Below are 26544 nucleotides of genomic sequence, written 5' to 3'. Positions count from 1 at the left end.
TCTGTGTGGAGCGGGTCAGACTGTTTTAAATGCAGGCTAGCTGATGCGTAGAGATGCAAGGGCGGACTGGCCATATGTCCATTCTGGAAGAGCGCAGAAGGGCCACTGGCTCTCGGGCCACCGGTCTGGCCTCTCACTTTACCCTACCCTTACCCCCGGGCGAAACCGAGCTTTACCCAAATCTAAAAGCTTAACCTCTTAACTCCCGCCTGAACCGAGAGGATCTTTTTCCTCACGTAATCAGATTTTTTTTTTTCTCCAGCATTTTTTTTTGTTGGATATTCAACTCATTTTTAACTTTTTTTGGTCACATTTTTGTCATCTTTTCGTCAATTTTTTTAATCAGATTTTTGTCATTTTTTGGTCAATTTTTTGTATTTTTTGTCATTTTTATCACATTTTTGTTTGTCACATTTGGCCACATTTTGTCACATTTGTCATTTTTTTTGTCAATTTTTTATCAAATTTTCGTCACACAAACGTGACGACAAAGCAATGAAAAAATTAATGAAAAAGCAACAAAAACATGACAAATGCAGGGACAACGTGACAAAAAGTTACCGTCACTTTTCTAGATTTTAGCTTTCAAACGAGGCGTTAGTGTTGCTCTCCAGTCAAGAAGCGTTTAGATTTGGGTAAAGCCGAACTGGAGAAAATGCTCTCTGTTAAGGCGGGGGGCAAGAGGTTAACACATGTATTTGTGGAAGTGTCACATTTACGCTAATTTGGGCCAGGCCGGCCAGAGTCCAGGGCTGTTTTTCAGTCCCAGTCCGCCCCTGTAGAGATGCGCTAGCCTTGCACTAGAACTGCATGAAATACAAAAAAATGTGTCCAATCCTGAAATATCCCTTTTAAGGTAGACTTGTCCAAATGTAGTGTGGCGGTCAATATTTCACAGCCATTAATGTTCACACTACGTCATTCTTTCTGTAGGTTCCTGGTTGAGTGCCGCTACAGCCCTAATCAGGCTTTACTCAGTGTTGGGTACATGGTGACGACTCCCAGCTCCACGGTGCCCACTTCCATCTACTATGGACTGTACGGGATTGCGTTGAGCATTGCCACAGGTTCAGAACATGCACTATTTTATTTCCTAATCATGCATTCTTAAAGGGGAAAGTGGAGTAATGTGTTATGACGCCATGCTACTGTCAGTTTGGTGAAATGAAAAGCCTTTCATATTAACGTGGCCTGACACAAAATATATTGTGTATTTTAACAGATCACACTTACACAGCGTTCCACCCGACACACCATCCTCCACTGAGGCTTCTCCTCGGAAAACCACTGTACCTCCAACTGCAACTGCTGTCTCCAGTTCCTAAAGCTGTCATTCTTGTCAACTATTGCGTAGCCCACCCTCATTATGCCAGACAGGCTTTAGTGCTCATCTATGAAGGGTAAAATGTCATGTTTAATACACATTTTTGGTAAGCATTATCTTCATGCTTTCCCCCCATATTTTCAGGTGTGCCAACCCGAATGTCCATGAGGCAAGGATACTCCGCAACGTTGACTCTGCTGGAGATAAAAATAAAAGGCGATTTGTGGTTCAGGCTTTTCAGTTCATCAATCCAAATACGAACAAGTATATCGACGAAGATGTAAGCATTTGTTTCAAAAAAAGGCAGCAGTGTTGGCCTACGGGAAATACTAATGTGTTACTTTCTTTGCAGATCTACTTCATGTGTTCTGTATCTTTGTGCTTTTCGACTGAGGAGCCGTGTGTGGACCGCTGCTTTGATGCGAACACTTAATTCTCTTCAGCTTCCACAGATTAAAAAATTAGACAATCGAATAAATGTTTTTACTATACAATGTTTTTGAGTGAATTTGCTTTAACCAAATCTAAGTTTCTTGAACAAAGTGGCAAAACAGACGAAGAAAATGCAACAAAAGTACAGTCACAATTAAAGTGGTGAAAGCATGACAAAAAATCAAGGGAGAAGGACAACAAAATGACAAGGGAAAACTAACACGACTAAATGCTTAACTGTGACAATGCAGAGTCATCAGTTTTGTAGGTCTTTATGGATTTGGGTAAAGCTAAATTGGAGAAAATGCACTCTGAGGCAGGGATTAGGTTTGATTTAAAAAAAAAAAAAAAAATCATGCAGCTTTTTTTTGTTTTTGCCTAAATGGTGAGTAGCGTTTTTTAAATAGGCCTAGGTACACTGTGTAGGACTAGGTACTGTGTAGGCCTTACCGGTCATCCTTTGGGGGGGCCTTAGAGGATCCCGAACCCCACTGATGCAAAACTACAAGCGCCTCTGGCTTCCCACAATTCCTTTCGCCACGACAACACTGAAATGACCACTTTGTTTCTGCTGCAGCTGACCACTGCAGATTACTACTTTTCCACTTTATTGTAACGTATCGACGTCAACGACACTAAATCCGTTGGACGCACGCGAAGTTTGTTTTTATCCGGAAGCACGTGAGGTAAATATGTATAATCACGCAGATCTTCGCACTTTGTGAATTTAAAACGCCATTCCCGGCAATTAAAATGTTTCTGTGATCATCGTGCGTTTGCGTCGATCATGTTCTACGTCTTTATCTTTGGTGTGAAGTCTGTTTGTTGTACTTTTAAGCACCGAGCTAATGCTAAGTTGTGAGCTAGCTTAACGGCTCATGTTGTTGAATGACTGCGCGTTATGTCGAGATAAATGAATGCATTTCCCATAACGTAATAGTTACTAAGTGAGGCAATTTGACCATCTTATGTGCATTATGTCATTCGTGTTTGGTTTCTCCCTTGATCCAGCAGCTGTCAGCAGGTTTTCAAGAGGCGTGGTTTTGGTTCCGTATAAGTAAGCACGAGTGGAGGAACAGCTCGTCTCTCCAGCCACTGCCTTCTGCCTGGGTGAAACCTCCAAAGTCCTGCAAATATGGCTCACCTCCCAACACTTTTCAAATATGTGGATGACAACCAAGATCTATATGTAAAGGTATGATTTTTCTCTTTTTCTCTAAAAGTTCCATTTGACAAATCAGTGCTTGAAAACTGAGTGGTGATGTGTTTCTCAGGGAATTGAATGACTTTTCTTGTCAGGACTTGCCTTAGGTTGCACTAGATCTAAAGTTTTATAATGTTGGTGTCCCATTTCGTGTGTTTCTAGCGTCTTGCGGATTGGGTGGCAGTCCAGAGTGTGTCAGCCTGGCCAGAGAAGCGAGGGGAGATCAAGACAATGATGGAAATGGCTGCAAAGGACATTGAGAGATTGGGGGGCACAGTGGAGCTGGTGGACATCGGCAAACAGACGGTATTCACACTACCTCTATAATCACCACTGCTTTCACTACTACAGATGTTCTTTTTAATACTTTGACGTGTTCTATTGGACAGCTTCCCTCGGGTGAAGAAATCCCCCTGCCCCCCATTGTGCTGGGACAATTGGGTTCTGACCCGGGTAAGAAGACAGTGTGCATCTACGGTCACCTGGATGTCCAACCTGCTGCTCTAGAAGATGGCTGGGACACAGAACCTTTTACTCTTGTGGAGAAAGATGGTAAGAAGCACCAACTGTGTACTTTCCCTTTTGTTCAGAATCGCCCAAAGCAGTTTTGTAATGAGTTTGATGTTGTAGTTTCATTTTTAGATTCCAAGTTGAATGACATTGGAATGCTGCTTGGGCACAACCAAAGCTATTCAGATTTATTTGTGGTAAAGGCATTTACTTTTGTGCCCTGCCACGATCATAAATTGGCCATGCATTATTTACATTCTAATGGAAAGTGTGGTTTTAAATTTTACTCCAATGAGCTATACTTCACCATAAACCACAATATTGAGGCATGGAATATCACTAACTAATATCAACTGTGGTGGCCCTGACTGTTTTCTGGTCATATCTTTGTTGGAGGAACATTTCCAAAGTCCAGCCTATTTACCTCAGGAATAAAAGGGGTAGAGTCTTCTTGGTCTTATCTTGGTTCAAGAGGATTAATTGCTTGTGGTGATTAGATTTAAATTAGTTTCAGATTAGGTATTTGGAGGTCACATGACTGTTGGCTGAATAACCTTTTTCTTTTGCTTTTATGTGTTATATTTAGTTGCAACTATGACAAATTTGCAGCTTTGTCATGAATTGTGTGAAAGTCAGCTGACAAACACTGCCACATCCTCTTTTGGTATTTTGTCTGTTCAGCGACTGCTTTGGTCACGCGTTACATTTTAGTATTCCGTTTACACCCAGACTTTTACAATTGTAAATGGCCTGTGATGGAGTGCTTGCACTATAAGTCTGTGGCAATAATTTTCATGCTTGTCTGTTTCTTTTGCAGGTAAGCTTTATGGAAGAGGATCCACTGATGACAAGGGTCCTGTTTTGGCCTGGTTTAACTGCATTGAGGCTTACCAGAAGATCAAGCAGGTAAAGTTCTTTGGTTGCAGAATTATCTTAAATAGTTTGGCTCACAGTTGGATTTCAGGTGTGATTTCCTTGCATTGCTGAAACATCTCAATTGAGGCCACATTTTAGCTGGCGCAATGTGAAACTCTAAAGTTTAATAATCTTGTGATCAAACCTGTATGGGTGGGGTTATCTTAAGCCCTTCATTAAAATTTGCAAAATAGGCTACTCATTATCTATGCTGCTTGTTAGTTGCCTGATACAGACCAGATTGGAGGATTGCTCCGTGTTGCTGATCACGTCAAGCCTCTTAACACGGAAAGTGATCAAAGGTCTTTGAATATAATTTCGTCAGGTGGGAGTTACCGGTGGCTACGATCAATCATTAAACAGTGTTGTCACCTTCTTTCTTGCTTTGAAGAAGCCATTTAAATCTTGACTTTTTAAAAATCTATTCATAGTAGCAATTACAGCGCAGTAGTGGATTTCACATTTCATCAAGCGTTTATTTGTAAAGCACTGTACAATAACTCAAAACCACTTTGCAGTCTGCACTTTGAAATTATATAATTAAATTGCCAATATGTTCACGATAAAGGTAGGAATTCTGCTCATTTCCAGGAAATATTTTTCTTCAAATTTGTAAACTGGGCTCCAAAATGGTGATTTTTAATCCTGTTTTCCCAGTTAATCAATTTCTATTACATGCTTTCACAAGTTACATAAACAGTTACATTGTAATGTGCTTCCAGGACGGTTTTAATTTTGGTCCCTGTTATGTACTTTTGTGTGAAACTTCATGGCTTTTTCTTTGTCTTTCAGGAGCTTCCCATCAACATAAAATTCTGCTTTGAGGGGATGGAGGAGTCTGGCTCTGAGGGTCTGGATGAACTTGTGTTTTCACGAAAAGACACTTTCCTCAAAGACGTGGACTATGTGTGCATTTCGGACAACTACTGGCTCGGCAAAGACAAGCCATGCATCACCTACGGCTTGAGAGGCATCTGCTACTTCTTCATTGAGGTGTAATAATCGTTTTGCATGTATGGTGGTTCAGTGTTTAAACTGTGGTACATGAGCTGCTTCAGGTGGTACTTGAGGCTTCTCTAAACTACAGTCTCGGATCCATTAGAGATCTAAGCACAGCGGTTAGCGCTCTCGCTTCAAAGCTAGAAGATCCCAGGTTCGAGTCCTGGCCGAACAGGACCCCTCTGTGGCGTTTGCATGTTTTCCCTGTGTCTGTGTTGATTTCCTTCAGGTACTCCGGTTTCCCCGATCACGAAAAAAACATGTACATTAATCATTAACGTGCACTGTCCCGACCAAACCAACAAATACCTGTTTGGAATGCCAATTTTTTTGTTGGTGTGAAATACCAGCATGCTTTTGCGATATGTTGTAACTTCTCAGAATATGAATATTGTGTCTCCTAATGCTGTGCAGCTGTAATTACAACACGCTACTTTGCTATAGGTCGAGGGCTGTGAGAAGGACCTTCACTCTGGAGTGTTTGGTGGCTCCGTTCACGAGGCCATGACTGACCTCATCGCTCTCATGGGCAAGTATCAAATGCTCCATGTTAATGTTTGAAACTGTATCCTTCTCTTTACCCTTTTAACATGTTTATATTTGTATCTTAACAGGATCACTTGTTGATAAGACAGGCAAGATCTTGGTTCCTGGCATGTACAACGACGTTGCCCCGCTGACAGATGAGGAGACAAAGCTTTATGAGAAAATAGATTTTGACCTGGACGAATACTGCAAAGACGTAGGAGTCTGTCAGCTGTTGCATGACACAAAAGTGAGTCATTTAAACGCAGCACATTGCAAACTATTACTATCTATTTTTTTGCAAATGGAATCCGTTTTTTTCTGTAGGAGAAAATCCTCATGCACCGCTGGAGGTACCCATCCCTGTCTCTCCACGGGATAGAGGGAGCGTTTGCCGAAACCGGAGCTAAAACTGTCATCCCACGAAAGGTTATTGGGAAGTTCTCCATCCGCCTCGTCCCCGACATGGACCCCAAAATTGTAGAGCAACAGGTAAATGTTTTATCCCTGAAGCTTAACATCCAAAGTTTACTGCTTGTTAGTCATATTATTAACCTGTTTTTTAGGTGATCAGCCACTTGGAGAAGCAGTTTGCAGAACGGGGAACTCCAAACAAGATGAAGGTTTATATGGGCCATGGAGCTAAAGCCTGGGTGTCTGACTTCAACCATCCACACTACATGGCCGGGCGCAAAGCGATGAAGACAGGTATAGAAACACTAACGGGAATGGAAATGTGTTTTGTGAAGAGAAAATCTGTAGCCCTTCATTTAAAATTGAGCTTGTAATCTTATAATCTCTGCCTGTTCAAAGTGAAAGCTATATAAACAGTTGAAGGACAAAATATGTTGCATATGACAATTTTTAGATATCCATTGGTCCAAAAGTTCAATTTTTAACAATGTATCTCTTTCCCTTAGTATTTGGGGTAGAGCCAGACCTGACCCGTGAAGGTGGCAGTATCCCAGTCACGCTGACGTTCCAAGAGGCGACTGGCCGCAACGTGATGCTGCTTCCAGTCGGGTCGTCGGACGATGGTGCTCATTCCCAAAATGAGAAACTAAACAGGTAATGCAAGTGTAACATTTTTGTAGTAATGTAGTTTTAATCTGCCATTGATTATGGTTCTTTTAATAGGTCGAATTACATCCAAGGAACCAAAATGCTGGGCGCCTATTTCCATGAAGTGTCTCAACTGGAGTAATCCTAAAATAATCACTCACAGTATTTCCAGTGCTGTATCAAAATCATGGACAGTATTTCCACTCCTGCATCGAAGCCTTAAACCATGTACTTCAACAAACCCATCTCTCCAACTTTGTACAAGCAACTACAGTACCATGTGAATTAAAGTATTTTTTACCCATGTTTGGTGTAATGTTTTGAAATTTATCAACGCTGTTGACTAAATCAAATGATCGAAATGAAAAGTTATTGCAAATACTGTAGTAAAACCTTGGGTTACAAAACTGTCTACATTCATATTTAGGTTGGACCGATTGGTCACACATCGAAAAGCCTAATTTTTGCACACAATAGTGACGAGTGACTTTTTGCAAATGAAGAGCAGTTTAATCATTGCAAGTACACAAACTATACAAAAATATTCATGGGGAATATTACATTGGATAATCACAAATTTATGAAATTTCAAGTACATTGTGTCTTGAGCAGTGGTGGGTAGAGTAGCTTAAATATTTACTCGAGTAACTACTTTGAAAAAGATTTACTCAAGAAAACATTTGACATGAGTAAAAAAATACCTGGAGAAAATGCTATGTGAGTACTGAGTAACTGGGCTTAGAAGTGATTTACCATTTGATAGTTATGATACAAGGATTTATACATTTCATGTATCTCAAGGAAATGCCAGATAATTTTTTCCCCTGAATAAAGTACATAAAACTCAAGCTGCCTCTATTTTATATGTTAAGCTTTTGCCAGTGTGGAACGAGAAACTATCTTTACTCGAGTACAGATAAGAAGTAAAAAGTACCATATGGTAAAACTATTCCAAGAAAAGCAGTGCTTGAGTAAATGTAACTTCCCGCCTCTGGTATTGAGTGTTTTCTGTAATATGTTTACAAAGCCTTTTTGTTAGGATGCAGAGCAGATCTGGCAACCCACAGCGAAGCCAGTGACGACTTCCGGGGCGCCAAAACTGTAAACAACGCTGTCAGGCTGCGGGGGAAGTCTGAATTACTTTGGCATGATTATTCTAAAACAAGACAGATTTGATGATGTCGAGTGGTCAAGTTAAGTGTATTCACGCTGTAGCGATGACACGGAGCTAATGTTTGCTAAAAGTAGCAGCTTTGCAGACTTTGAGGCTAAATCAGGCTAGAACCTCCAGACGCGGCTGCCATGGGCCGCTACAACGAAGTAAAGGTTTTACTCAAAAACTGGGAGCAGGACTTTGTCAAACAGCACCAGAGGAAACCCAATAAGGTAAATTAAACTGTCTTATCCATGAATTTGCCGCTCAAAGTCTGTTCATATACTGGTGCCTATACTGATACATTTATGTGTTCTGATACATATAAATACTGATACATTTATGTGTTCTGATACATATAAATACTGATACATTTATGTGTTCTGATGCATATAAATACTGATACATTTATGTGTTCTGATACATATAAATACTGATACATTTATGTGATCTGATGCATATAAATACTGATACATCTATATGTTCTGATACATATAAATACTGATACATTTATGTGTTCTGATACATATAAATACTGATACATTTATGTGTTCTGATGCATATAAATACTGATACATTTATGTGTTCTGATACATATAAATACTGATACATTTTGTTTATAGGAGGATATTGATCGAGCACCAGAAGAAACAAAACGTAAGAACTGAGAAATGTCCCCACTGCTCATGCGCTCACTGTTCACACTCTTATTGTGACCAATGATGTGTTTGCATGTTTGTTAAATATGTTTGATTGTCATGTTTTGTTTACACATAGACTTTATAGCTGTTGTCTTTGCAGAGTTGTATAAAGAGTACAGAGGTTTGAAACAGGTCAATGAAAACAGCTGTACAACCTCAAGCAGTGGATCAGCTGAGCAGAAAGAGGTCAACTCAGCCTCAAAGGTGTGAGGACATTACTGCTCAGATACATTTTTGTTTTGGATAGTTATCTGAATGTGCTGTCTTCGTCTTTTCTTCAGGAGCCTGATTGTTGGGGTTCACATTTGAACCGTAAGTCGTTGCCGGCCGCTTCTCCAAAACTCACGGTACAGGACCGAGACAACCTTAAGGCTTCAGCGCAGTACTACGGCCTTAAGCTTAAGTCCAACTTGGCTGCACTTGGAAAGGTGAGAGACCAGTGATCGTAATGTGTGATGGAAGAGCTAAATGATGGAAGAGCTAAATGAGAGAAGAGCTCAATGAGAGAAGAGCTAAATGATGGAAGAGCTGAATGAGAGAAGAGCCTAATGACAGAAGTGCTTAATGACAGAAGACGAGCTTAATGACAGAAGAGCTAAATGATAGGAGAGCTTAATGACAGAAGAGCTAAATGATAGAAGAGCTAAATGATAGAAGAGCTAAATGATAGAAGAGCTAAATGATGGAAGAGCTAAATGATAGAAGAGCTAAATGATAGAAGAGCTAAATGATAGAAGAGCTAAATGATAGAAGAGCTAAATGATAGAAGAGCTAAATGATAGAAGAGCTAAATGATGGAAGAGCTAAATGATGGAAGAGCTAAATGATAGAAGAGCTAAATGATAGAAGAGCTAAATGATAGAAGAGCTAAATGATAGAAGAGCTAAATGATAGAAGAGCTAAATGATAGAAGAGCTAAATGATAGGAGAGCTAAATGATAGGAGAGCTAAATGATAGGAGAGCTAAATGATAGGAGAGCTAAATGATAGAAGAGCTAAATGATAGAAGAGCTTAAATGATAGAAGAGCTAAATGATGGGAGAGCTAAATGATGGGAGAGCTAAATGATAGAAGAGCTAAATGATAGAAGAGCTTAAATGATAGAAGAGCTAAATGATAGGAGAGCTAAATGATAGGAGAGCTAAATGATAGAAGAGCTAAATGATAGAAGAGCTTAAATGATAGAAGAGCTAAATGATGGGAGAGCTAAATGATGGGAGAGCTAAATGATAGAAGAGCTAAATGATAGAAGAGCTAAATGATGGAAGAGCCGAATGAGAGAAGAGCTTAAATGAGAGAAGAGCTTAAATGAAAGAAGAGCTTAAATGAAAGAAGAGCTTAATGACAGAAGAAGAGCTAAGAGCTAAATGATAGGAGAGCTAAATGATAGGAGAGCTAAATGATAGGAGAGCCAAATGATAGAAGAGCTAAATGATAGAAGAGCTAAATGATGGAAGAGCCGAATGAGAGAAGAGCTTAAATGAAAGAAGAGCTTAAATGAAAGAAGAGCTTAAATGAAAGAAGAGCTTAATGACAGAAGAAGAGCTAAGAGCTAAATGATGGAAGAGCTAAATGATAGGAGAGCTAAATGATGGAAGAGCTGAATGATAGGAGAGCTAAATGATAGAAGAGCTAAATGATGGAAGAGCTGAATGAGAGAAGAGCTGAATGACAGAAGGGCCCAATGACAGAAGAGCCTAAGGACAGAAGAGCCTAAGGACAGAAGAGCCTAAGGACAGAAGAGCCTAATGACAGAAGAGCTCAATGACAGAAGAAGAGCTAAGAGCTAAATGATAGAAGATAAGCTGAATGATGGCGGGAGAGCTGAAGAGCTGAATAACAGAAGAAGTGCTAAATGGTAGAGGAAGAGCTGGATGATGGAAGAGCTGGATGATGGAAGAGCTGAATGAGAGAAGAGGCGAATGAGAGAAGAGCCGAATGAGAGAAGAGCTTAATGACAGAAGAGCCTAATGACAGAAGAGCCTAATGACAGAAGAGCTTAATGACAGAAGAGCCTAATGACAGAAGAGCCTAATGACAGAAGAGCCTTATGACAGAAGAGCCTAATGACAGAAGAGCCTAATGACAGAAGAGCCTAATGACAGAAGAGCCTAATGACAGAAGAGCCTAATGACAGAAGAGCCTAATGACAGAAGAGCCTAATGACAGAAGAGCCTAATGACAGAGGAGCTTAATGACAGAAGAGCCGAATGACAGAAGAGCTTAATGACGGAAGAGCTAAATGATGTGCTAAATAACGGTATAATCTGCCCTCTAGGAAAGGCCAGTATCTCTAAAGAAAACTCCAAGCCGGACACCACTGAAATCTTTGAAAGATGGACAAACGGAGCAAGCAAACAGCCCAATGTCCACTCCCAAATCTACACCCTGCAAATCATCTCTGTCCAACCCCTTCTCCCCAAGGTACGTGAATTAAAGAGTTTTTTGACTATGTAACATAAATCTCACTCAGTCAAACCTGAACATTATGCGAGCCTTACTAATAATAACAATGTTTATTATGGTATTAAACTATATTGTTTTCCAGACTAAACTGCAGTTTTGGATCATTGGCTTCCCGCTCGGTAACTTCAGAAGAGCCTTCGGAACCTTTTGCACCTTTCGCTGAACCAACAAGCGATGTTGCCAATGAACTTTTCTCAAGCCCAGCGCCCCCTTCTGGCAGAAAGCCCTCTTTTTCGTCACTGTCGCCTTCCAAAACTTCATCAGAAGCTTTAAGAAATGAAGAGGATAATGAAATGAATAGAAAGACGGTACAGACGCCGTTCAAAGATGAAGGGGGCACAGACGTAGCAGGTTTTGGAGAAAATGACAGCCCACAGTTTCACAGTGGTTTCAGAGGAGGAATGACCGGGAAAAACTCTGCTGCGAGGAGACTCACCCACATAGACAAGAAGTGGTTGGAAAGATGTCAAGTGTTTGGGGAGATGGGTGTCGAGGAGAAACCTATTTCCGGAAATAAGGAAGTAATTATTGAACAAAAAGATGAAGCAAAGGATCAAGATGAAATCAAAGTTAAATCTAATGAAGTACAAAATGAAAAAGCGAAGGACGGGAGCGGTACTAAAAGTAGAGGTAGTAGTTGTAGTCAAGTAGAAAGTTTGGAAAGCGTCAGTCATAGCATAGAGGTTAACGAGAGTGCACAAAAACCAGTTCAACGTAAAAGAAAAGGCAAAGATGCTGAGAATGTCATCGAAAAGGGCAATATGGAGGGTGAATCGCTAGCTTTAGGGGCAGAAAATGACGACGCTGCCCCTAAAGCTAAACGTACTGCAAGAAAAGGACGAAAGAGGCAGAGGGAGGGAGAGTGTGAAGATGAAGCCGTAGACGGAGAAGAGACAAAGAAGAAACGAAGGAAGAAGAAGGATGCAGACCCCGACGGGAACGATCAAAGTCCAAAACCAGCGAGAAAACGAAAAACTAAAAAGAAGGGAGCGGAGGAGGGTGAGGAAGAGGAGAAGGCAGACAAGTCTCCGAAAAAGGTAGCTCAGAAATGGGCACAATTTTCAACTTGACTCCCTAACGTAACATTAATGCCTTGCCTGTTGTTGATTTTGGTGAGAAAAGGGCTTTAACATCCCTTTTATTGTGTAATGAGTTGTTTAATATGTGTTGATTTAATGTGTTGCTGTTCAGCCCCCGCAGGAAAACTTGTTTGGAGAAGTTGAGGAAAACTTTGGAGCCAGAAAACTTTATCAGCCCAATTTAAACAAACCTAAGTAAGTTGTGTGCAATATATAAATCGTTAGCCACATAGCATAACTGTTAAAATGTTAATATTGTTAAAATGGCAACAAGAGAAAAACAATTTGTTTCCTATAAAACGTCTTTTTACATGTTTTCCAAAATCAAAACAAAAATGAGTTAGGCAAGTATGCTATGTGGCTAACGAAATGTTTACTGTATTTTCCGGACTATAAGTCACACTTTTTTTCACAGTTTGGCTGGGGGTGCGACTTATACTCAGGGGCGACTTGTATATCAAAATATTTAATGTCACATGTTATTTTCACACTGACAGCCACTAGAGGGGGCTCTAGCCTTGTGTACCAGTATTTGCTACTCATGTACCACTGAAGATTTAAAAAACGGTAATCGAGAAGCAGAAAGAAAGTTTGGAGTGAGTGAGAAACTTGTGAGGGACTGGCGAAAAGTGGAGGTTACTCTTACGGCAATGAAGAAAACAAAAAAAGCTAATCGCGAGCTAAAAGCTAGAGCCTCAGCTAGAGGAACGACATATGTTTTTTTCTTCTTCATTATGCATTTTTTGGCTGGTGCGACTTATACTCCGGAGCGACTTATAGTTCGAAAAATACGGTACTTCATCATGTGACTTCTGCTATACTGCAATTGCTCTTCTTTATAGAAACATGAAAACAGAGGCAAACTTTGTGAAAATAAACCTTAAGAAGAAATCGCATGTGAAAGGATACGCACTGAGGGGGATGGCATTAAGGCGACAGGTATGTTTTTTTTAAACAAGTCCTAGAAAAGAGGAGAGGATAAGGAAAATGATAGATTAGTAGATCCAATATCTGAATATTATAGTGATAATTTGCGGTGACCTGCAGATGTACATGGAGAAGTTCCAGCTGAAAGGAGAGCGTTTCGGTGGCGGGAGAGGGTTCTTTCGAGGCGGACGAGGCGGTTTTCGAGGGTCGCTCAGTCGTCAAGGCGACACCTGCTTCAAATGTGGAGGCACCGGTCACTGGGCCATCAACTGCAAGGGACGAGGTAATCATGAGTTTGCGTGCTAGAACTAGAGATTACTGACTTGATTAAAAGATATGTTCATATATAAAAGAGCGATGAAAAAACAACAAAAAAGTGACAAAAACGCAAAGGTACGTTCTTCTTTCAGCCCCACCTCCATCGACAAAGGATGAACCCCCGACTGAGGAGGAGCCGTTTGAACTCCCCACTTTGGAGGAGGTCGCACGGGCAACGGGAACTCTCAAATCTGAGCCCATGGGGGGTAAATATTTCGTTAAACCTCGTAATTTAAATGTACAATGGGGAATTTTGACTTGGTGTCTCTCCTCCAACAGTTTCTCAGAGTGTCAGTGAAAACTCTACCCAGGACAATGATGAAGACGGCAAAAAGCAGGACGAGATGCTGCTGAATGTCATCCGCCCTGACTATGAACGACCTCCGGCCCCTCCCCCGATGGAGCCTCTGTTTCCTCTCGGGGAAGATGGAAAAGTACAAGGTGGAGAAATATCTATTGTGCTTGGAGTAATATTGAGCACTTAAGGGCCTGTACTCAAGTTAGGAGTAACACCTGTTCCTCTTTTAGTTGCACAGCACAGACATACATCTTTAAATAATGTCCCACTTTTTCAATACAGCCAAGAGAGTTGTATAGAAAGCTTTATAGGTTTACATTGACAATTACATAATATTTATACTTCTTGTTGACAATCCTGGTTGGACTATTGTTACCCACTGCTAACCCTTTGGGTGTTTTTGGGGATAAAGCCACACATAAAATGCGGTCCGAGTTTACACTTTTCAAGGCAGTCCTACCATATCCCAACCCAATGCGCAACTTACCTCCCTTTTCCAACTTTTTCAGGGAGTCACAGTATCATTACAATACTATGGTATCTATAAATTGCATCATACATCTACATCATCCCTCTCCTGTCCACAGAAACACCAGCTGAGGTGTTCGCCAGCCTCAAAGATCTGGGCTATCAGTCATTCAGACCTGGGCAGGAAGACGCCATCATGAGGATCCTGTCCGGTATACAAAGCTATAGATTTAAACTGTCTATTCTCCTATACTTTAATATTCTCATGTTATTGTTTTTTTAGGCCTTTCTACTCTGGTGGTGTTGTCAACGGGAATGGGCAAATCTCTCTGTTACCAGCTGCCCGCCTACCTTTACTATCAGCGGTTCAAATGCATCACACTGGTCATCTCGCCTTTGGTCTCACTAATGGATGATCAAGTAAGCATCGCTATGTTGCGCCAATATACAGTCAAATCAGTAAATGGGATTAAAATGTAGAAAAAGGCTCACTGGTAAAATAAAATTCAAATATGCCAAGAGGTTACTTACTATCCAATCTTTATTATTGGTTTTATTTGTGCACAACAGATCGAAAAAAATAAAAAAATAAAAAAATAAAATCAAAAGCAGGCAACAAAAAGAAATATAAAATCTTGAAGTCGTCAAAATTCAAAAGAAAAAAAAATGTACGAGAAGTTGAAACAATGAATAAATAAATGGAAATAACAAGTGAGAAAAATGGGAAAAAATTTAAACATTTGAGAAAAAACAGAAACATTTAGGGAAAATTGGGGGGGGAATGGGAAAGAAAGGAAAAAATGAAAAAAAAAAAAATTAACATTTCGGGAAAATTTGAGGAAAAAAAGTGTAGAAAAATTGGAAAAAAATTGGGGGAAATGTAAGTTAAAAAAAATGTGGAAAATAAAAAAAAAAACGTGAAGAAAATTGATGAATAAATACAAAAATTTGGAAAGTGTTTTTTCTGCCTTTTTGTAGTTAATGGAAGTTTTTTGGGTTGTTTCACCTCAAGCAAATGATCCAAATGCAAAAAAAAATTAAATGGTAGGAAAATCGCATTATTTATCTGTTTTATAGTTCTAAATGACAAATAATTTAGTAAAGGTATCGGAAAAAATACCCGGCCCACTCACGATTAATCTTTGATTCATTCTTTTATTGCAGCTTTCAGGGATACCTGCAAAACTGAAAGCTGCTTGTATTCACTCCAACATGACGATGAAGCAGAGAGAGGCCGCCATTGAAAAGGTTAAAGACCTTGCTGACCGTAAACCATACATTGTATCCTAATCTACATGTTTTGTAATGTTGTCATATTTTCCCCAGGTGAAGGCGGGACAGGTGTGCGTCTTGCTGCTCTCACCGGAGGCTCTGGTCGGTGGAGGTGGTTCTGGGTCGGGGTGCCTGCCTCCCGCTCATGACCTCCCCCCTGTGGCGTTCGCCTGCATAGACGAAGCTCACTGCGTGTCCGAGTGGTCGCACAACTTCAGACCCTGCTACCTGAGGCTCTGCAAGGTGAGCCACATCGCACCCAGAAACGAGAACTTTAAATACATTCACCTTTTACGCCGCCCTAATGTTAGTGAGCTTTTACCCAGTGTGAGTTTGAGGTAGAAAAATAAGCCGCGACAGGTAAAATATTTGATGGATGTTGTCGCTGTTGCTTTTTACAATGGTTTTTGTGTACTAATACTTTTCAATAGGTGCTGAGGGAGCGTCTGGGGGTGCAGTGCTTGCTGGGTCTCACGGCTACAGCCACTCTCTCCACTGCGCTGGACATCGCTCGGCATTTGGACATCAACGATGAAGACGGCATCGCTGTGAGGTCTGCCGCAGTGCCACCAAATCTCAAGCTCTCTGTGTCGATGGACAGAGAGAAGGACCAGGTATGACCTTTGATATTTCCCTTAATTTAGCTTATTAATTATACATTTCTCCTTGTGTTTTAGGCGTTAGTGTCCTTGTTGAAGGGGGATAGGTTTGGATGTCTGGACTCCATTATTGTTTACTGCACCAGGAGAGACGAGACCACCAGGATAGCTGCGCTGCTCAGAACGTGCCTGCAGGGGGTGCTAGTCAAAGAAAACCCAAACATTGCCAACAGCAGCCAGGCTCAAAGCAACCCTGCAGGGCAGAAGAAGAAAGAACTAGGTATGTGGTCCTAAAAAACAAACTTATTATCCTGCAATCCTTTTCTAAACTTCCTTTGTGTGTTTCGTTACAAGCGAGGAAGAAGATCCGCAAACCGATCAAATGGCAGGCGGAGTCGTACCACGCTGGTCTGTCGGGGTCCGAGCGCCGGCGAGTCCAAAATAACTTCATGTGTGGGGAGCTGAGGATCGTCGTGGCAACGGTGGCTTTTGGGATGGGACTGGATAAGTCTGACGTGAGGGGCATCATCCACTACAACATGCCCAAGGTAAGTTCTACTCTGGCAGCCGATTTAAAGCTATGGAAGAGGGTAAGTGAAATGTGATGAGATCGAAAATGCGGCCTTGACTTTGTGCAGTGTATGTACAGTATTTTATATGCATGATCTTGTCTACTTAATGGGTTTTAAGGAAGAGGTCAACTCCTTAACTCCCACTTTCCAACCGAGTGCATTTTCTCCAGTTTAGCTTTACCCAAATCTGAAAGCTTTTTGACTGGAGCTTACAGCCTATAGGCCAGTGTAACCCACAAAACTGATCTAAACCTACTGTATCTTTTTCTTCACTGTGTTGTCATCTTTTTTCTTTTTCCATTGCTTTTTATGCCATCTTTTTTTGTGTTGTTTTTGACACATTTTCTTGTTTTTTTGGTCAATTTTTTTCTTCACATTTTTGCCACTTTTTTGCCCGTTTTTTTTACACATTTTTCCCGTTTTTTTGTCACTTTGTTGCCACTTTTTTGCCACTTTTTTTTAATTTTTTTATAAATTTTGCCACTTTTTATCACTTTTTTGCCATATTTTTTCCACTTTTTTGTCACTTGGTTGCCACTTTTTTGTTTAATCACTTTTGCCACTTTTTTTAATCACTTTTTTGTCACATTTTTGTCACTTTGTTGCCACTTTTTTGTCGCATTTTCTCAAGTTTTGGCCTCTTTTTCTTTTTTTTTAATCACTTTTGCCACTTTTTTGTCTCTTTTTTTATCACGTTTTTGCCACTTTTTGTCACTTTTTCGCCACTTATTTGTCACACTTGTAAAAAAAATGGTCCCATTTTGGTCACTTTTTCATCATTTTTTGTTGCTCTTTTGGGGCTTTTTTGTTGCATTTTCAACCTTGTATTATCTTGTTTCTGTCACTATATTTTGACTCTTCATTTGAAGAAGGTTTGGATTTGGGTAAAGTTAAGCCGGAGTAAATGCACTCGGTCCAGGTGGGAGTTAAGAGGTTAAAGTTCCCTTTTTTTGTCCTCCTTCAGTGCTGTTGGAGCAACATGTGGGGGCTGTAAGACCCATCTCCTGGTCTTAGCTTGTGTCCATTGTACTATTGCACATGATTTTAAGTCAAAACCAGAGCACCCAAAGTAAACCCTGACACAGAAAGAACCAACAAATCTCTCACTGAACCTCCGCATAAAGGAAGCACAAAATGACCCCAACTTGAACTAAGAATATAAGTAAAAGAATAACTGCATTTGCTTTCTTTTTCTAAGAGCTTTGAAAGTTACGTCCAGGAGATTGGACGAGCAGGAAGAGATGGGGAACCAGCTCACTGTCACCTGTTCTTAGATCCTGATGTGAGAAGTTATGATAATTTCCTAGAACATTGCATTCATTTTATTCAGATTTAATGAGGAAAACTATTGAGTCTTTTGTGATCTGTAATGGTCCAGGGTGGTGATCTCCACGAGCTCCGACGCCACATCTACGCAGACACTGTGGACTATTACACGGTGAAGAGACTGGTCCAGAAAGTTTTCCCCGCGTGTAAATGCAAACAGATTCACCAGAAACAACAGCTGCTCATGAAGGTACTCCATTTTTGTACATTTTTTTTAAAGCAATGACCAAAAGGCAAGTGCAAAGAAGGAGCAACATGGACAATATTTGAATACAGGACGTAGAAGATTCGGAGCTGCTTGAAATGATGGAAGTCTGTGAACAAGAGATGGGTCTAAAGGAGCAAAACACAACCATGATTGAGGGTCAAGAATCTGATGCATCACAATCAACTCCAGTAAGTGACTTTAAAGTGGACATATCATGCAAAATCGACTTTCTTGAGGTTTAACCATGTTTTAACCTTCCCTCGTCTGTAGTATTTCACAACATTCACGTAGTTTGAAGTAATTCCCAGACAAAGCTGTTAAATTAAGCTGTTTCTTCTTCTATGGCGTCAGCGCCTCGTTCTGTACTTCCTGATTACTATTGTGTCGTTGTTCAAGCCCCAAAATTGTCCACATTTTTAAAGCCCACAATTGATCGATTTTGAGCCGTTCTGTGCTTGAAGTGTGTATTATTCCTATAGCTGCCAGCAGGAGGAGCCCCAGTCAAGATCTTCACCAGCTCTTTCGCCGCCATTTCATTGTTACTATTTCATTTTTACATATTTTCGAATTAAAAAACGCCAACAATAGAGCGCCAACAATCCAGACCATTTTTCATGATATTTATAGCACCACAGCGTATTCTATGTTATAGCTGTGGACACATGCTATGGCTCGTTTTAAAGGTGAGACTCTAAACTCTCAGTAGGTGAAAACTGTTTAATTCTACGTTCCTCGGTGCCTGAGAAATCCTAAGCTAAACAGAGGCTAATTTTGATCAAAATCTTTTTTTTTTTTCTAGAAACGGAGATATCTCGTGTTTTATGAAACATGCACCATTTGAGCCTGTCACGCTTCTGATACTTACATTTCCGGTTCAAAGGACTCGTGTGTAGTTTTACAGTATCAACTATCGCACTCACCCCTCTCGGCCCGGCCCGTGGTGGAGATGCCCAGATGAAATGTCCAGATAGTACAAATAAGACAGTTTTGGTTTATAGATTATTGAATACAAAACTTTGCCAGCGTGTCTTGCGCTTCAGGATTGTACAAACTGGCATACTATATAAACACGGTGAGGCTGCGTTTCAGTTTCATGCAGCTAAAATCTGGAACAGTATTCACGAGGATGTGAGACAGGCCTCAACTCTGACAATGTTCAAATCCAGGCTGAAAACAGTTCTTTTTACCGATGCATATGACTGAAAGTATTTTATCTGCGCACTCGCCTTTTACTGTAATTGATTAATTTTATGTTGATGTTTTTATTGATTCTATTTGTTTTCTTGTATTTATGCAACTGTGAAGCACTTTGAATTGCCTTGTGTATGAATTGTGCTCTACAAATAAACTTGCCTTGCCTTGCCATACTGTTATCCTACAACAAATCCCAGTATCAGGGCAGTGTTGAATTGAAAACTGTTATCTTAAATTTTTAGGTTAATGGCAATGAGCGACCAGTTGAAGATGCCACTAACCCTGAGTCGCAGGCCAAAGATGACGAGCCTGTTCAGCAACAAGGGGCTGGTGGTTCATCAAACCCAGAAAACAAGGCCAAGGCAGATGCGGAAATGGAAAACGACGACGCTGTGAACTTCGAGTGGCCAAAGGAGCGGGTTTGTCACACCCACGAACGAGCCATCCCTGTGGAGCAAACCGTGGAGACTCTGGATATCACAGAGGAAGGTGTGAGCTAAAATAAAATGAGTATTATTTAAATAAAGACACCAGATGTAACTTCCCGCCGTCTGACACAGGTGTGGAGACGCTGCTGTGTTATTTAGAGCTCCATCCGCAGCGTTTTGTGGAGCTGCTTCACCCGACGATGTCTCAGTGTAAAATCGGCTGCTACGACGGACCACGGCAGCTCCAGAGACTCACCAAAATGTAGGAAATACTTTCACAATATGTCATTTATGTAGCCAAGTTTTTTTTATTATCATCAAGGTGGTGTCAATTAGTGCTCGTGTACACTAGAGGGCGATAAAGTGCTGCGGTTTGGCAGAAAGCAGGGTTTCCACAAGGCATTAAAAGCATTAAAATCCACTTAATGTATATATTTATATAGCTCGTTTAAACAACAAAAAGTGCTGCACAAAATCCTAATAAGCAATATAGCCTCTAAGCTCCACCACTATAAGCATCAGCCTCTCCCTTATTGGTCAATCTCCTCATTCACTGTGACGAGTGACCTTTCAGGAGCAGCAGACGGCTTTAGTTTCTTCTTAAAAGGCTTTTTGATGTTCATTTATGACTAAATTTACAAACTCCATGAAGACGACTATGCTTTGCTTTAAATGTATTTTTCATCCTAAGACAATGTTGCAATATTTTTCATCTGTATTCGTTATTTACAGTTGTCCTCCCATTGCCGTGGTTTTGGCGAGGAGGCGTATGGCGGGGGAGCGTGTGGAGACGCTGGACCAGGTGGAGTTTGACGTGGTGGAGGTGGCAGACACTATGGGCTGGCAGCTCCCTCTGGTGAAGAGGGGGCTCCGGCAGCTGCAGTGGAGCTCAGGTCAGTGAGGGCTTAAAGGTCGGGGGCTTTTGGGGCACATGCATTCTTACATAACGGCAAACTAATATACAGCAGCCAAATGTGACCAGCTTTTCTCATAGCGCCAGTTTTCATCCTGGAGTTTAGTGTCAAGTGAGTTTGATTATTTGGTGTTATGCATTTAAGGCAGAAAACCTTCATTCCATCAACTAATCCTGGACACTGACATTGAATTTTTCAGAAAATATATATTTTCCTTGGGGACAGAGGTCACAACTATTTTTACTGCAAAAATACTAAAACTTAAGGTCAAAAATAAATTCAGCTGAAGCTCCAGTCTTGACTGAAATTGTACACAATCTTTTGCTCAAGTTTTCCTTTGTGTCCAATTTAGTTTTGAATATCAACATTTCCCCCCATTCCCCTGTTTGTTGTAGAAACCTGTTATAAATCATTGTCATGAATCATTGGCACGGTGGTGCAGCGGTTAGCCCTTGACGCTCTCGCTTCACAGATTAAAGGTCCCGAGTTCGATACCCACCACGGGCCTTTCGGTGTGGACATTGTTCACATGTTCTCCCCGTGTCTGCGTAGGTTTCTTCCGGGTACTCCGGTTTCCCCTATCCCAAAAACATGCACAACAGGCCAGGCTGAATGAGAGTGTGTTTGTGAGTGTGGGACAACGGATGGAACAAGGCTACAATCCGTTGTGGCGTGTTTACTTGCATGCATGTTTCTGCACTGCCCCGACCAAATAAATAAATGGGACTTTTTTTCCCACTAAAAGATCACATTAAAATCTCTATTTGAAGTATTATTGAATACATATTTAAAGCAGTACTAAGTAACTTCTTTACCTTTAATAAATCCTTCTTGTAGTCCCTCTGGGGGCAATACAAGTGTCAATGGGATGATTGGGGGGTCTTTCATCTCCCCCGGTGTCTCTAGCCATAAAATCATAATTGCAACTTCGCTGCCTCCGGGTCGGAGGCGCAATACACAATAATGGAATCACGAAGAAGAAGCTAGCAGGCTAACGGGCAAAGCTAACTGCGGGCTAGTGCCACTTAAACAGTATTTACAGCCAAGTTTGAGTGAAAAAAATTATCGGCATTGTGTAATTGGATGTACAATATTCCTCTCTCCCTTTGTCTTTTCTGTCAGTGTAGTATTTTCTCTCGCGGACAATTGATGAGTAAAAAAATGCTACGACACCTGCAGTGGCTCTTATGGCCTCTAGGGGCATGAGTTACTTTGTACTGCTTTAAAATCAGCATATTTTGCAGAAAGTGTTTTGATTTTCTTTTATGTCTATCTTTTGTAGAACTGTACATCATTTGTGGTTGTGCCATACTTACTATACTGTTTGTAGGCTTGTAATTTTCCTGTAACCAAACACAAAATAAGGAATAAAAGCAGCACATGATTAAACAAGCTAGAATCGATTGCAACAGCGCAGTAAACGATACATCATTACACTGTTATACGGTATAAAGAGCAGAATATTACAAGACACATGGGGACATAAACCTGATCTGATGTGAATCTGATCTAGTGGGCGGCCGCAGTGGTGTCATGGTGGAGTTTTCTGCCCCGTCGTTTTACTTCCGTTCCTTTGGCGACCTCAGCGACGAAGAGATGGACCAGGTCTGTCAGTTCCTCCACAACAGAGTCCAGAGCCAGGAGCAGACACAGCTCTACCAGCTCACCTCCTGCTTCAAGGCTTTCAAGAGGTACACAGCATGTTGGAAGTCTATACTGTTATTTTAGTGTTGTTTTAAATGGCTGGACGGGTTCTGACTGTCACAGGTCACAAAAGCGCATGAATAACTGTCCTCTTGGTGCCTACAGTGTGGCGTATCAAAGAGTAACTTCCTGCGTCGACGATCTGGACGAGACCCGCAGCCTCCAGCTCAAAAGCCTCCTCTTTGAGTACTTTGAAAAGAGGAGGGACCAACACAACACACTCGCGCCTCTGGAAATCGAAGAATTGGATCAATTTAAGGCACGTCAACAAATGAGTGTGTTCATTTTATGTTTACTTTGTTTTAATTTGTGAATTTTATTTTGCAGCTGTTGGACTGGGAGGGGCAGATCAGAGCAGACGTCAGGAGCTTTCTCGGCAACAGAAGTGATGAGAAGTTTTCTGGTCGGGCGGTTGCAAGAATATTCCATGGTATTGGTGAGTCCACAATAAAAAAACGTAGTGTCTCTTTTTTAATACTGTTAACTGTTTTTTCTTAAACTCTTAACCCCCACCTGAGCCGAGTTTGGCATGACCCAAATCTAAAAGCTTCTTGAAAAAAGCGTCAAAAGAGCAACAAAAACATGACGAAAACACAACAAAAAAGGTCCAGCAAGCAACAAAAATGCCCGTCAAAAACATACAAAATGTGATGAAAATACGACATGAAAAGCGTCCAAAAAGCAGCGGAAAAAAACTACAAAACGCATGTAAACACAACAAGATGAAAACACTGGGGGGAAAAAAACACAAAAAAATGTGACAAGAAAGCTGCGACAATGCAATTGCAGGTCTGAGCTTAAATTGTTAGGATCTGGTTCTTTTGCATCACGCAAGAACAGTTTTTGGATATAGCCAAAGCATACACTGGAGATAGAAGTCGTCTCAAAGATAAGGCTTTTATTGCCATTGTTCCTAGTTACAAAGCAGTATAACCAGCTGGTGACTTCAGAGAAAGAGAAAGAGAAGAGGTCAAGTCCAGAACTCCGTTGACAGTCGCCTTTTATTCTAGTCTTACACTTCTCTGTGCTGAGAGGGTGACTGCCTATCAGTGAGTCAGTTGTTTGTGTCTATGTGTTTGTATATTATCTGTACTTTGCGTTATGTTCAGAATGATTATGGTGTGGACCATTGTCTATCAGCTCATCTCAGTGACATGGTCTTCTTGTTCTCGTTATAATCCTTACAGGTTACTCTGGCCTAAAGGCTGTAAGCTCCAGTCGAGAAGCTTTTAGATTTGGGTAAAGCTGAACTGAATCTGCTCGGTTACGGCGGGGGGTAAGAGGTGTTTTGATGACCACGCACCTGTAGAAAAGAAGTGATCTTCTTGGTCTATCAGGGTTCGTACAGTCATGGAAATCCTGGAAAAGTCATGGAGTTTTGGAATTTGTTAAGTCATGGAAAAGTTTTGGAATTTGGATAAACTTGTTTCAAAATCCTAAAATATAGTAGAAAAGAAATATATAGTAGTAAAAAATAATGGGTAAATCAGGAATCACGGCGCACATTTTTATTCAGGCAGTTGTTTTTGGCCTGTAGCGGCGACAGGTCCCTCGCCTTTGGGCTCTGAAGGAGGCGGGCTCCCTGAATAGCTAATTCAAACTAAAATGATGACAATAATGAGCTTATGGAGGAAATTATGTATAGCTGGCTTCATAATTACACGAACACAAGACCAGAGGATGCAAAGCGGAGTAGCGAAAGTTTAGCTACTACCGCGCATAATCGTGGAAATGCAGACAGCGTGAATTTGGACATTGACTTTTCCTCAGGCGAGTAAAGAATCAAGGACCTTGTTTCTACGTTTGGTAGACTGTCACCTTTTTCAAAACGCCCAAGTTTGCAGGAGGCGCCCTGGTTGTGGTCTCAGTACTCACTAGTCTTTCTCTCGTATTCTGGTCTCGACTACAGTTGGCCTAATCTTAAAAAATCCCAAACTGAAAATGTAGTGCTGATAAATACGTACGCCGAATAAATACTAAATGTGGCTAATAAAATGATGGCTTTGGGGTCCTGGAAATGTTGTAAAGGGTCATGGAAAAGTCATGGAAAACCTCAAGAGAGAATCTGTACGAACCCTGGTCTATACTCGGTGTCAACACTAGAGGGCGGCAAATAATCACTTTAGAAATACAACATTATTTATAAGGCGCTCTCCATGCAAAACAATCACCCGCTCACCCACAGGACACAATGTTTTACTTCAGAACCAATAATGATAAAACTAGAACAATTAAGCGAAATATTATGACCTTAAATGTAGTGGCTTCATATGTGGTTTTATAAATGTTTCCTCTTCAGGGAGTCCGTGTTATCCTGCCATCATTTACGGCAGAGACCGACGCTACTGGAGGAAATACATCAAATTCGACTTCAACCAACTCATCAGACTGGCCACTCAGGAGATCATCCGCTTTAAATGATTAGTCAGATGTTTCATCAGGCGACAGATTAGCTTTTGTGTAAATGAATTGTTCAAATAAAATATATTTTTGTAACTTGTGTGTGTCAATATAAAGAAGTGTATTCATGTTAATGCTGCAAAACAAAACATATTCTCATTTTAACAATTATACTTGATCAAAAGGTGAAACTCAAAAATCATTCAATTCATTTATTTCTGTAATTCAACTTGTTTTGACTAAATGTGAAACTGCTATATGATATAGACTCATTACATGCAAAGTGAGATATGTCCAGCCTTTATTTGTTATAACTGTGATGATTATGGCTTACAGTCCATTTTCAAAATATACACATTTTATGAGATTTTTATTTTGGGTTTCAATGTTAATTTTGACAACATATTTTAATTTAGTTTTAGTCTTAGTCTTTTGACGAAAATGTAATTCGATTTTAGTCAAAAAAAATATCTTCAATTTTAGTTTAGTTTTAGTCGACTAAAATTGCAAGTAATTTTAGTCGACTGAATTTAAGATGAATTAAGTCGACTTTGCATCGATAATATTCATTATAATCATATTTAATCTTGTTCCTTTGCTTCATGGAGCTGCTCCACATGAACAAAGCTCAGAGCTGACCCTTTAACAGAGGATTTACATGATCTGAGGCTCTTTCAGGCGGTCAATAGAAGTTTGGATGATTTTAGTGTCTCCTTTTCATTTTAATTTAGTCTTATTTTAGTCGACTAAAACATCTGGACATTTTAGTCATAGTTTTAGTCTCATGAAAAACTTTTAATGTAGTTTTAGTCCAATTTTAGTCGTCAAAAAATATCAGTTTGACTAAAATTAAGACTAAATATTGTAGTTGACGAAATTAACACTGTTGGGTTTTTTATAATCCAAGCCATAATAATCAAAATCATTAGTTTCATAGTTCAAGCTGAATAACAGAAATGAATGCACTTTTTACAACGTATCTATTCAAGGAAGTGAAAATTCCCCTCTTTGAAGGTCAGGTATTCCATTAACTGGAAAACGCGTGGTGCAGAAACCCAAATATTGAGCTTGAATACCTTTGTTAGGTTTGTTACAGTTTAACCTGAAGTGGATATTAGCAGGGCTTTACTAAAATAATAGGTGGTAATGAAATAATTGTAGTTTTAAAAGCATAAAAGGGCTCAAAGTAAACTGTTGCAGTATTTTTTTAGGGGGGGGATACTATATATTATGTTATATATTATAATTCATTATATTTAAAGGTGCATTATGCAACTTTTTATGTGTGTATTTGACCTTGTAGTGACCCAGTGTTCTGATGGTTTTCACTGCTGATGGACTCTCACCAGAAAACCTACAAAACAACTGATGCCGGAGCGTTGTAGAGGCCACTGTGATCGAAAGTAAACACACACTGACCACTCATACAGCCGCTGGGTCACTACAAGGTCAAATAAGCACAAATATCAACTTTTTTTCTGCATAATGCACCTTTAAAAATAAACACACTCTGCGTCTAATTATGCAGCATTTTTAATGATTATGA

The 26544-nt window shown here is 40.3% G+C and overlaps 2 protein-coding genes and 1 long non-coding RNA gene across 4 annotated transcripts; all 3 read left to right on the top strand.

Annotated features, from left to right (window-relative positions):
* Positions 1–1368: 1368 nt before the first annotated feature.
* Positions 1369–1773, top strand: LOC306973680. The gene is made up of 3 exons (XR_013793579.1): positions 1369–1400; positions 1469–1604; positions 1677–1773. It is a non-coding gene; the product is annotated as an uncharacterized lncRNA (long non-coding RNA).
* A 519-nt stretch (positions 1774–2292) lies between these two features.
* On the top strand, positions 2293–7199 carry cndp2 (carnosine dipeptidase 2). 2 transcript variants are annotated; one of them, XM_079571413.1, is made up of 12 exons: positions 2293–2442; positions 2771–2951; positions 3123–3266; positions 3350–3512; positions 4288–4376; positions 5178–5378; positions 5829–5913; positions 5999–6159; positions 6237–6401; positions 6476–6617; positions 6830–6977; positions 7047–7199. In XM_079571413.1, the coding sequence occupies exons 2-12, from the start codon at positions 2892–2894 to the stop codon at positions 7111–7113; spliced, it is 1425 nt and encodes a 474-aa protein (XP_079427539.1). In that variant the 5' UTR covers positions 2293–2442; positions 2771–2891; the 3' UTR covers positions 7114–7199. The 2 variants fall into 2 exon arrangements, with proteins under 2 accessions (XP_079427539.1, XP_079427538.1); XM_079571412.1 differs by having other exon boundaries at positions 2295–2442; positions 2768–2951.
* Positions 7200–8233: 1034 nt separating this feature from the next.
* recql4 (RecQ helicase-like 4) lies at positions 8234–25050 on the top strand. Its single transcript, XM_079571636.1, has 28 exons — positions 8234–8357; positions 8748–8781; positions 8926–9029; positions 9107–9253; positions 11104–11249; positions 11374–12328; positions 12483–12565; positions 13213–13309; positions 13418–13580; positions 13708–13821; positions 13895–14056; positions 14501–14593; positions 14665–14801; positions 15546–15629; positions 15708–15896; positions 16085–16267; positions 16331–16532; positions 16607–16800; positions 18023–18106; positions 18203–18340; positions 18427–18546; positions 19795–20041; positions 20113–20242; positions 20713–20873; positions 22408–22585; positions 22704–22857; positions 22926–23034; positions 24898–25050. Exons 1-28 carry the CDS (start codon positions 8274–8276, stop codon positions 25017–25019), a joined length of 4614 nt encoding a protein of 1537 aa, XP_079427762.1. The 5' UTR covers positions 8234–8273; the 3' UTR covers positions 25020–25050.
* Positions 25051–26544: the final 1494 nt, after the last annotated feature.

This window comes from Gobius niger, assembly GCF_951799975.1.
Source record: "Gobius niger genome assembly, chromosome: 14".
NCBI classification, from domain to species: Eukaryota; Metazoa; Chordata; class Actinopteri; order Gobiiformes; family Gobiidae; genus Gobius; species Gobius niger.
Note: the sequence above shows the minus strand (reverse complement) of the source record. Positions and strands in the feature narration are given on the sequence as shown.

Excerpts from the sequence above, each read along its gene's own strand:
- recql4 (XM_079571636.1), top strand. The coding sequence starts at position 8,274 with ATGGGCCGCTACAACGAAGTAAAGGTTTTACTCAAAAACTGGGAGCAG. Across the intron at positions 9,030-9,106 it reads AGGTCAACTCAGCCTCAAAG|GAGCCTGATTGTTGGGGTTC; the intron begins GTGTGAGGACAT and ends TCTTTTCTTCAG. Across the intron at positions 11,250-11,373 it reads TCCAACCCCTTCTCCCCAAG|ACTAAACTGCAGTTTTGGAT; the intron begins GTACGTGAATTA and ends ATTGTTTTCCAG.
- cndp2 (XM_079571413.1), top strand. The coding sequence starts at position 2,892 with ATGGCTCACCTCCCAACACTTTTCAAATATGTGGATGACAACCAAGAT. Across the intron at positions 5,379-5,828 it reads TCTGCTACTTCTTCATTGAG|GTCGAGGGCTGTGAGAAGGA; the intron begins GTGTAATAATCG and ends ACTTTGCTATAG. Across the intron at positions 6,402-6,475 it reads CCAAAATTGTAGAGCAACAG|GTGATCAGCCACTTGGAGAA; the intron begins GTAAATGTTTTA and ends CCTGTTTTTTAG.